The 12,500-nt window shown below is 46.5% G+C and overlaps 1 protein-coding gene across 4 annotated transcripts in view; it reads right to left on the reverse strand.

The window, feature by feature from the left end:
- Positions 1–12,500, reverse strand: part of LOC128694851 (uncharacterized) — a 1,130,786-nt gene that overhangs the window by 301,539 nt on the left and 816,747 nt on the right. For all 4 annotated transcript variants that reach the window (XM_053785203.2, XM_053785209.2, XM_053785218.2 and 1 more), the window contains exon 6: positions 129–252. In XM_053785203.2, coding sequence (XP_053641178.1) covers positions 129–252 — 124 coding nt within the window. The remainder of the gene's footprint in view (positions 1–128; positions 253–12,500) is intronic.

The raw sequence follows: 12,500 nt of genomic DNA on the forward strand, positions 1-12,500 counted from the left end.
ATCTGTTTTCAACGTGTGCTGAGTAGCAATGGTAATGTAGCCGAGTAAACATAGCTAAGAGGTTGCCATGGTACTTACCCACGAGTTAATGGTAGCTGGGATAGTAGCTCAGGTGATCAGGTACTTACCTATGAAATAATTGGTGCCGACTTGCAGGTACCTGGGTGAAAGGGTGACCACTCCTTCAGGTCCACTCTCACCCACCTGAGATCCCTCTCGCGTGCTGCATGAAGCCCACTCCGCCACACTCGCCTGCAAAACAGGTAAACACACTCATCAACACCAACTACAACACTGTGTTCCAGTAAGTTTATCATCAAACCAACATAGAATTAAGTCTCTCATGGTCTTCCAGTAGCGCCATCAGAATTTCGTTATGTGGGTTTTTGAGTCAAGATGTCAGCCTGAGGAGAGACGAAAGATAATAAGCAGAAAAAATCAAAGAAATCATCTTGACAGAGTCGAGTTTCAGGATGTATGTGACATGCCTTAAAGTATGAGGCAGTGAATATATAACCTGATAAGTATTTCCTCACGTTCATGTAGGCCAATGGTAGTCTTACTTCAGGTTAATATGGTTCAAGGGTGATTAGCATAAGAACATAAGAATGGAGGAACACTGCAGAAGGTCAACTGGCCCCATACAAGGCAGGTGGGCCATACAAGGCAGGTGGGAAGTCACTCGGCAAGTCGATATGGGTCAACGAAGGGCCTCCAGTGTGAATATATTACATAACAACACAAGAAAGAAGGAACACTGCAGCAGGCCTACTGCCCTGCTTAAGTGGAATAAATTCTTCAAGTTAGGTAAAGTGGGGAAGGAAGATGAGAAAAATTCCATTTTTTTTTCTCTAATAATATAGATGAAGATTCCGGGTTTCCCATAAAAGTGTTGACATAAACAATCTGTAATTTGGCACTGAAGTAAACAGACTTGTGAAGATGTTACGGGAGGGAGAGTCATGTGAATTATGTCAACACACTTCTAAGAGAGTTGTTGAAAGAATGATAGAGAATGTGTTTCTTTTTTTGAGTGCCACCCTATCTCGGTAAGAGACAGCCTATGTGTTAACACACACACACACACACACACACACACACACACGCACACAGACACACATACACAAATACACACATAGACACACACACACGCACACACACACACACACACACACACACACACACACACACACACACACACACACACACACACACACACACACATATTTACAGGATTTCACACCTTCATGTGAATTTACGTAATTTTATGCACACAAGACAGTACAGTGGAAACCAAGAGATAGGGTACATATGCAAAACATATGTAGTACATACGAGGGAAATAAGGACTGCTTACATAAATGCACGCATACACACACACATAGATGCACACTAGGTGAGAACAGGATCTGCTGTTAGGCACTTGAATAGCTGTAGCACACACACACACACACACACACACACACACACACACACACACACACACACACACACACACACACACACACATACACACATACACACACACACACACACTGGCTACATCGAACACAGACAACAGGTCCGAAGGAAGCATGGAAACTAAACTGTATGCAGAGGTCCTGTCAAACCCACATGGGGCCAAAACAAAGACAGGGAGCACACTAGGACAGAATGAGAGGTTGGAAGACATTGAAGGAACTAGGACATGTGCAAGGACCTTACCAGATACCTGTGGGGGCCAGGAGCAGGTGAGCAGGAAGGATAAACCCAAAGGCATGGGGGCCCCAAACTGGGGAAGGGGACTGAAGGAAGGAACACCCCAGGAAGGAACTAAAACACATCAGAGGATAAATCACAGTGGAGGAGGAAAAGGGAGAGATCCGGTTTGTCATGGGCAGACAAGCAAAAGGGGAAAACTTATGATGAAAGGGGAGGAAAAAAAAAGCGATTGAACGAAGGGTGATGGCGGGGACGACCCAGGTGGCAAATTTGGGGGGTGGGGGGTTTCCCAAAAAAGGGAATCGGCCTCTCAAAGAAATTTTCGGGAACCCGAACCGATCCTGCAGGAAAACCCGGCTGAGAGGAAAGCGGGAGTTCGGGTGCCTCGCCCGACGAACACAGGACGAAAGGAAGACAATAAAAGAGGGGGTTTCAAAAACAAAAGGAAAATGGGGAAAATGAAAAGAGAAAAAACCCCGGATCAAATGGAAGGCAATGCCCCCCAAAACACCCAGGGACTCCAGCCCAAAGGCAACTGCAATCCAAAAACCGTCACCCCCGACCCCTCTGTTTCCACCCCCCCACCACAGTTAATATTAGAACAAGTTAAAGGGTTTTGGTACACAAATGCAGATGGATTAACGAAAAAACATGGGGAATGGCAGAAAAATAATAAAGCCCCAGACATCATAGATTACAAAACAAAACTCATGGAGAAATAAAGATGCAATTTTCCCCACCAGGATCCAGATCTGAGGAAGATAGAAGGGGCGGGGGAGGTGGGGTTGCTCTGCTCGTAAAACAGAGGGAAAATTTGAGAAAATGGAAGGAATAGATGAGACGGAGAAAGAGACTACATACAGGTACATTTCAGTCTGGGAAACCCAAAAGTGGTCATTGTAGTGATGTATAATCCACCACAGAACTGCAGGAGGCCAAGGAGGAATTTAAAAGGGCAACAGGCAATGGTGGACACACTTGCGGGTAAAGAAGAGCTCCCCCCAGCAGGCAAGTTCTGGGTTATGGGGTTTCCCCAAAAGGAGATTGATGGGAAAACCTGAGCCACATGGGGCCCCAAACAGGGAACCAGGATTTGGGGGTGCGGGAAAAAGCCCCAAACATGTTAAGGACACACCAGGTAGGGGGGAGGATGAACCACAAGTTTGGGACCTTTTTTCCCCCTGGGAGTCAGACATTGAGGACATCAATTGAGGTCAGAGCTGCAACGTGGTTCTGTGTTTGAAAAATAGTAGAGCTGCAAGTAGAGAATAACAGGAGAATGGGAAAACCTTTAAAAGAGGGACTCATAGGGTTAAAGAATTCCTGGGAGGTCAGGGGGGACAGAGAACTGGCAGGAAAGCCAGTAAATGAAATGATGGAATATGTAGCAACAAAATGAAAGGAGGCAGTAAAAGTTATTGGGGAAACAGTAACCGGGAAGACCAAACGGGCCCCGGTTTCCGACGGTGTGGGGGGCAAAAAAAAAATCAATAAAATGGAAAAGTCAGAAGGCAGAAAAACCCCGAAATGGGAGATAGCCCAAGCCAGGAATGAGTACGCCGGAAAGGAGGGGGGCCCCCAGCGACAGTATGAAAAGACATAGCATCAGAATAAAGACCCCCAAACTGTTGTATAACATCAGGAGGAGACAACCAAAAGGGGTCAATTAAGGACAGAAAGGGGGAAATTCAAAGAAATGATCAGGAGGATGTGAGGAGCTGAAAAATTTTAAGAAATTTACAGTGAGAAGGAAGGGGTGTGGGAAGACAGCCAAAAGGGAACATCAAGAAGGAATATACCAACAAGTGTTGGATGACCGAACAACTGAGGAGGGGGTGAAAAGCTCTTAAGTGACCTTGACACCTCAAAACGTGGGACCGGGCCATCTCCCCCTGGGTCCTTGGAGAAAAGGGGGAGATCTTGAGTGCCTCTAACCCCAATCTTCAACACATCCCCCTTTAAACTGGGCAACACCTGGGAAAAGGAAGACCTAATGTAATCCCCATATTTAAGAAAGGAAAAAGAAACGGGCATAAAAACAGACCTTTTCCTGCATAAGTAAAGTCTGGAAGATTATCAGGAGGGGGGGTGAACACCTGGAAAAAACAAAATTTTAAATGAAAACCAGCATGGGTTCATGGAACAAAACTTTATCCAAAACCCCCTGGGTTTTATGACAAGGGAACAAAATAAGACAGAGAAAGGGGTGGGGAGTTTCTTTTTCCCAACTCAGGAAGGCCCAAAATTCCAAAGAGATTGTGAAAAATGGGGGATCGGACACGTAAAAGGAAGGGCACTGCAATGGATAAAGGGGTACCTGACGGGAGGCGCAACGAGTCATGGTCTGAAGAGGTATCACAGGGGGGCCCCGCAGGGGGGTCCCACGGAGCGTTTTGGACCATGCTTTTTTATATATTTAACGACATGATGGAAAGGGATAGACTTGAAGTGTCCCCCGTTCGCAGATGACGGGGAAATTGATGAGAAGAATTAAATCGGACGAGGATGAGGAAGACTGCAAAGAGCCCGGGGAGGCTGGACATGTGGTCCCCGTAACTGGCTTCTCGAATTCAATCCCGAAATGCAAAGTCATGAAGATTGGGGGGGGCAAAAAGACCCAGACAGGGGAAGGGAGGGGGACAAAGATTACAGACCTCACTCGGGAAAAGACCGGGGTGACCATAACACCCGAGCATCACCGGGGGCACATCAACCCAAATAACCGCTGCAGCATCGGGGGTGGGCAACCTGAGAATAGCGTTTCCCTACCTTAATAAGGAATCGTTCAAGCACTGTACACTGTATGTTTGGCCCATCTGGAGTATCAGCACCAGTCTGGGCCACACCTGGTCAAGCAAGTCAAGAAGTTAAAAAAGTACAAAAGGTTGCAAAAAGGTAGTCCCAGGCTCAAGGGGGAAAGTCTCGAGGGGAAAGGGTTAAAAATCATGACGACACTGGGGGACAGAAGGGTCAGGAGACATATAACGACATACAAGATACGGGGAATAGCAAGTGGACAGAGATAGGATGTTCAGAGAGGGGAACAGGGGCAGGGTCCCTGGAAACTGAAGACTCAGATGAGTCACAGGACGTTGGAAATATTTCTTCAGTCATGAGTTGCCCGCAAGTGGAAAGCCAGCAAGGGAATAGTGGAGGCAGGAAACCCTCATAGTTTTTAAAAAGAGGTAGACAAAGCTCAGGAAACAGGGAGAGAGAGGTCCCGTAGCGGGCAGTGAAGAGGGGGGCCAGGGCTGAGTCTCGACCCCGCCCACAATTGGTGAGAAAATTACAAAAAAAACACACACACACACACACACACACACACACACACACATACACACACACAAACACACACATACCACACACCAAAACCCCATAAAAACAAAAACACATAAAACACACACACATAAAACATACATAAAAAACACACACACACACACACACACACACACACACACACACACACACATACACACACACACACACACACACACACACACACACACATACACACACACACACACACACACACGCAGGCATGCGCGCGCATATACAGCAGGCCTAGCGTCTAATCGACATGTGCCTAGGACAGAATGGTAACTAACACACACAAACACACACACATAAACACACACACACATACACACACACACACACACACAAAAACACACACACACACACACACACACACACACACACACACACACACATAAACACACACACAAACACACACACACACACACACACACACACACACACACACACACACACACACACACACACACACACACACACTCGTGGAGGAGTCACGTGGTTTGAGCTCGTGTTTTGGTGGTAATTTCTGACTGTACCATAAGGAATAGAGTGTGGGATATAGGCGTGTGCACGCATGAGAGTGAATATAATCACTAAAGCCCCGAGAAAAGGAAATATAAGTGATCACAGAAAAGCAATTTAGTAAATAGTGACAGTTACTATGTGGGGGCCATTGGAAGGAAGGTGAACGGTTGTGTCAGCCCTAAATAGTGTTGCCATAATAACGCAGTGGGGTATTTGAAGAATAAGTACGACTCAAGATCAGGGAGATAAGAGATATGTATAGATGTGTCAGTAAATACAGTGAGTGAGTGAAAAAAAAATAGATGAGCTAGAGACCACAGTGCCTACAGGAAGTTAGAGGAAAAATTACCGAGAAGCATCAAGCATTTTCATACTGGGACCCAGGAGGACGACAACATTACTCCACTGGCAGCCGCAAGTTATATTCACCTAGTTTGAGTTCCATGGGGTCAGCACCAGTCTCTAGCTGGAAATTGGGACACACACACACACACACACACACACACACACACACACACACACACACACACACACACACACACACACACACACACACACACACACACACACACACACACACACACACACACACACACACACACACACACACACACACACACATAGACAGGATTTCACACCTTTATGCGAATTTACGTAATTTTAGGCACACAAGACAGTGCAGTGGGAACCAAGAGATAGGGTACATATGCAAAACATATGTAGTACATACGAGGCAAATAAGGACTGCTTACATAAATGCACGCATACACACATACACTAGGTGAGAACAGGATCTGCTGTTAGGCACTTGAATAGCTGTAGCATGCATACACACACACACATACACACATACACATACACACACATATACAGGATTTCACACCTTTATGTGAATTGACCCTCTAACCTTCCTTCTCTCTCCGTCTCTTTGTCTCTTATCCTCTCTCTCTCTCTCTTTCTCTTTCTCTCTCTTTCTCTTACTCTTTCTGTCTCTTCCTCTCTCTCTCTCTCTTCCTCTCTCTTTTCCTCTCTCTTTCTCCCTTTCTCTCTCTTCCTCTCTCTTTTCCTCTCTCTTTTCCTCTCTTCTTCTCTCTCTCTTCCTCTCTCTTTTCCTCTCTTCCTCTCTCTCTTATTCTTCTCTCTCTCTCTCTTACTCTTTCTGTCTCTTCCTCTCTCTCTCTTAATCTTTCTCTCCCTTCCTCTATCTCTTTATTCCCCTCTCTCTCTCTTCCTCTCTCTCCCTTCCTCTTTTTTTTTTTTTTTTTTTACACAGGGTTTGACAAGGTTAAGGATCCCTAGCTTTATCGACAAGCTAATTACAAGTTAAGGATTCCTAACTTTATTGGCAAGCTTAGAGATGTTACCTACATCAGCTCATTTGAAAGCATTTTTATTGTTATGAGACATACAAGTAGGGAACAGGATGAAGTTGGAGCCATCTGTGGGCCAGCATTTTCATTTGATCAACTGACTTTATCTCGTTGACATCATTATGCTGTACGAATGTGTTCCATACTCGAGTCATCCTGGGTATGTATGATCTCAGATGGAGTGATGTTCTGGAGAAGGGTACAGCCAGAGTGAAGTTGCTGCTTTCTGCCCGTCTTGTGGCATAAAAGCTTGTTTCACGCTGTCCTCGAAGTGGATCCAAGTGTGGTATTTTGACAATATTGGCCTTGTACATAACAGTAAGGCCACCCACATCCCTCCTATGTTGAAGGCTCTGCTGAAATGACAGATCTATCCAGGATGGGTCCAGGCGAGAGATGAGACGTCTTGCTCTGTTCTCTACTCTGTCAAGCAGTCGCAGATGAGAGGGGGGGGGGGCAGGCAAACCAAGAAAGTGGAGCATACTCAAGGTGCGAGCGTACTTTTGTCTTGTACAGAATCTTGCAACCCCTACTGTCAAGTAGATGCGAGATACGGCGAAGTGCTGTAAGCTTCCTGGCTGCGTATTCTTCATGGTTAGTTTGGAGTCAAATTTCACCCCAAGGATATCAACTTCTTCTCCAGGTGCCAACACCCTCCCATTCATCCTTACTACTGCACCAGCATTACCATCATGGTGCCTAGAGACGATCATCATTTGCATTTTCTCAGGTGCAAATGTTACTTGCCATCTATTTCCCCAAGCTGATATAGCTCTCAGCTGGTGATTGATGTAGCTTAGAGCAGCTGGCATTTCTTCTCTTGGATAAGTGAATGTCAGTGTGCAGTCGTCTGCATATGCATGTGATTCTGGGATGAAATGAAGGTCGTTGAAGTAGACATTCCATAACAATGGTTCCAGTACGCTTCCTTGTGGAACACTTGCCCCAATAGGATGTCTTACTGATTCCGTTCCATTGAGAACTACACTTAGAGATCTACCATGAAGGTAATCACTGAGGAGACATAGCGTAGAGCCTGCAATTCCCAGTGCTTGAAGTTTTGCTAAGAGGCCCTGGTGCCACAGGTAATGTCCAGTGCTGCCACACAGCTGACTTTGGATTCATCCAGTGACTGGTGCCACTTAGTGGAGAGGTTTTTAACAACAGATCAGCAGCAGAGTAACCTTTCCTTTTTCTCTCTCTTCCTCTTTCTCTCTTCCTCTCTCTTTTCCTCTCTCTCTTCCTCTTTTTCTCTCTTCCTCTCTCTCTCTCTCTTCTCTCTCTTCCTCTCTCTCTCTCTCTTCCTCTTTTTCTCTCTTCCTCTCTCTCTCTCTCTTCTCTCTCTTCCTCTCTCTCTCTCTCTCTCTCTCTCTCTCTCTCTCTCTCTCTCTCTCTCTCTCTCTCTCTCTCTCTCTCTCTCTCTCTCTCTTTTCCCTTCTCTCTCCCCTCTCTCCTCCTATCTTTCCCTTCTCTCCTCTTTTTCTCTCACTCTCTCACCCTTTTCCTTTTCACTCTCCCCCTCTCTCTCCTTCTACCTTTCCCCTCTCTCTCTCTCTCTCTCTCTCTCTCTCTCTCTCTCTCTCTCTCTCTCTCTCTCTCTCTCTCTCTCTCTCTCTCTCTCTCTCTTTCTCTCTTTCTCTCTCTTTCCTTTACTATAAAAAAAAAATGGTTGGGACTCATAGGAATCAGGGATCAGATGACAATGGTATTGGTAGGGAGGAATGAATGGAGGAGCAGTGGAAAAGGATGGAGCAAGAATGGGAGAGAAAATTAGGAGAGCTTTCTGAAAAAATGGAGAAAGAGCTCTCTGCGAAATGGGAAAAGAGGTTTTAGAAGGAGACGAAGAAATGGGAGGCACAAGTCGAAGCTGCAGTAGACAGGGTAAGGGTCCTAGAATTTGAGGTAAACAGGCTGAAGCAAGTCTCAGGGGCAGTGACCAGAGAAGACACAGCATATGAAGCTGAGAGGATGAACAGGAAGGAAGGAGATATGAATTATGCTAAGGTCATATCAGCCTGCAAAGAAGGGTCAGGGAGTAAAAGGGAAGAGCAGCTGGGTGCAGATAGAGAGGGAGATAAGTCGAATGCTGAGGCACAACCATGCTACCAAGAGCCACTGGAAAAATCAAGGGAGAAAATGACCATATACAGACAGGAACCAGAGTCACAGAGGGAGAGGCAATGGGAGGAGGAAAGGGCAAAATCAGTGTTTATCCATGGGCTTCAAGAGAGTGAGGAAAAGACACACACTGAAAGACGGCAGGAAGAAAGAAAGGAGATTGGGAAAATCATCACGGAAATAGGGGGAGAAGACATGGACGAGATTGTAAATTTTCAGAGAATAAGGGGGTACGTGAAGGGGAGAAACCGACCAACCAAGCAGATTCACAGGACAGAAACAGTGAGGAACAGGATCCTCCAAGAGAAACCAAGGTTGAAAAACTCGGAAGAGTACAAGAAGGTGTTCCTAGACAGAGACAGAACACAAACAGAGAGACAGCAGCTGAGGGAGAGGACAAAAAAGCGAAAGGAGATAGGAAAGGAACCAAGGATGGAACCAGCAGAGGTCAGTCAGAGCAGAACAGAGAAGCAAGGGCAAGCACACACACAACTATCCTCAGAACCCCACAACCTATCACACCATCCCAACACACACTACAATCCATACCCACAGCTTCCACCCAACCCCCAATCATAGAATCCCACAGTATGCTACCAGGTCTCCCACCCCCACAGGCCCCCCAAACCACAGTATTGGAAAGGAAACTGAAGGTATGGTACACAAACGCTGATGGAATAAGTGGGAGGAGTGGCACGAAAGAGTCAAAGAGACATCACCGGACATCATAGTGCTCACAGAAACCAAACTTACAGATATGATAACAGATGCCATCTTTCCAACGGGATACCAGATCCTGAGGAAAGATAGAAGGAATAGGGGGGGGTGGAGGAGTGGCACTGCTGATCAAACACCGATGGAATTTTGATGAGCTGGAGAGAGGAGACAGCGGAGAAGAAAGTGATTACATAGCGGGAACGCTTCACTCTGGAGGTCCCAAGGTGGTAATTGCAGTGATGTATAACCCACCACAAAACAGCAGGAGACCAGGGCATGAGTATGGCGAGAGCAATAGAGCGATGGTTGACACACTGGCTGCAGTGGCCAGAAGAGCTCATGCATGCAGGGCAAAGCTGCTGATCATGGGCGACTTTAACCACAAGGAGATCGACTGGGAGAACTTGGAGCCACATGGGGGCCAAGATACATGGAGGGTTAAGATGATGGAGATGATACTGGAAAACTTCATGTACCAACATGTAAGGGACACTGCAAGAGAGAGAGGAGAGGATGAGCCAGCAAGACTGGACTTAGTATTCACCTTGAGCAGTGCAGATATTGAAGACATCACATATGAAAGACCCCTTGGGGCCAGCGATCATGTGGTTTTGAGCTTCGAATACACAGTAGAGCTACAAGTGGAGGGGGAAGCAGGAAGGCCAGGACAAATGAAACCAAGCTACAGGAAAGGGGACTACACGGGAATGAGGAACTTCCTGAACGAGGTTCAGTGGGACAGAGAACTGGCAGGGAAGCCAGTTAATGAGATGATGGAATATGTAGCAACAATGTGCAAGGAGGCTGAGGAGAGGTTTGTACCCAAGGGAAACAGGAATAATGAAAAAGCCAGGATGAGCCCATGGTTCACCCAAAGGTGCAAGGAGGCAAAAACCAAGTGTGCTAGGGAATGGAAGAAATATAGAAGGCAAAGGACCCAGGAGAATAAGGAGAGCAGTCGTAGAGCCAGAAACGAATATGCACAGATAAGAAGGGAGGCCCAACGACAATATGAAAACGACATAGCAGCGAAAGCCAAATCTGACCCGAAGCTGTTATACAGCCACATCAGGAGGAAAATAACAGTCAAGGACCAGGTAATCAGGCTAAGGAAGGAAGGAGGAGAGACAACAAGAAATGACCGGGAAGTATGTGAGGAACTCAACAAGAGATTCAAAGAAGTGTTCACAGAGGAGACAGAAGGGGCTCCAGAGGGACGGAGAGGTGTGGCACATCACCAGGTGCTGGACACGGTACACACAACCGAGGAAGAAGTGAAGAGGCTTCTGAGTGAGCTAGATACCTCAAAGGCAATGGGGCCAGATAACATCTCTCCATGGGTCCTGAGAGAGGGAGCAGAGGCGCTATGTGTACCCCTAACAACAATATTCAATACATCTATCGAAACAGGGAGATTGCCTGAGGCATGGAAGACAGCAAATGTAGTCCCAATCTTTAAAAAAGGAGACAGACATGAAGCACTAAACTACAGACAAGTGTCACTGACATGTATAGTATGCAAAGTCATGGAGAAGATTGTCAGGAGAAGAGTGGTGGAACACCTAGAAAGGAATGATCTCATCAACAGCAGCCAACATGGTTTCAGGGACGGGAAATCCTGTGTCACAAACCTACTGGAGTTCTATGACAAGGTGACAGCAGTAAGACAAGAGAAAGAGGGGTGGGTGGATTGCATTTTCTTGGACTGCAAGAAGGCGTTTGACACAGTACCACACATGAGATTAGTGCAAAAACTGGAGGACCAAGCAGGGATAACAGGAAATGCACTACAATGGATCAGGGAATATTTGTCAAGAAGACAGCAGCGAGTAATGGTACGTGGCGAGGTGTCAGAGTGGGCACCTGTGACCAGCGGGGTCCCACAGGGGTCAGTCCAAGGACCAGTACTGTTTCTGGTATTTGTGAACGACATGACAGAAGGAATAAACTCTGAGGTGTCACTGTTAGCAGATAACGTGAAGTTGATGAGAAGAATTCATTCGATCGAAGACCAGGCAGAGCTACGAAGGGATCTGGACAGGCTGCAGACCTAGTCCAGCATTTGGCTCCTGGAGTTCAATCCCACCAAGTGCAAAGTCATGAAGATTGGGGAAGGGCAAAGAAGACCGCAGACGGAGTACAGTCTAGGGGGCCAGAGACTACAAACCTCACACAAGGAAAAAGATCTTGGGGTGAGTATAACACCAGGCACATCTCCTGAAGCGCACATCAACCAAATAACTGCTGCAGCATATGGGCGCCTGGCAAACCTCAGAACAGCATTCCGACATCTTAATAAGGAGTCGTTCAGGACCCTGTACACCGTGAACGTTAGGCCCATATTGGAGTATGCGACACCAGTTTGGAACCCACACCTAGCCAAGCATGTAAAGAAACTAGAGAAAGTGTAAAGGTTTGCCACAAGACTAGTCCCTGGGCTAAGAGGTATGTCCTACGAGGAGAGGTTAAGGGAAATCAGCCTGACGACACTGGAGGACAGGAGAGATAGGGGGACATGATAACGACATACAAAATACTGAGAGGAATTGACAAGGTGGACAAAGACAGGATGTTCCAGAGACTGGACACAGCAACAAGGGGACACAGTTGGAAGCTGATGACACAGATGAATCACAGGGATGTTAGGAAGTATTTCTTGAGCCACAGAGTAGTCAGGAAGTGGAATAGTTTGGGAAGAGATGTAGTGGAGGCAGGATCCATACATACTTTAAGCAGAGGTACGATAAAGCTCAT

This window comes from Cherax quadricarinatus, chromosome 14 (assembly GCF_038502225.1).
Source record: "Cherax quadricarinatus isolate ZL_2023a chromosome 14, ASM3850222v1, whole genome shotgun sequence".
Lineage (NCBI taxonomy): Eukaryota > Metazoa > Arthropoda > Malacostraca > Decapoda > Parastacidae > Cherax > Cherax quadricarinatus.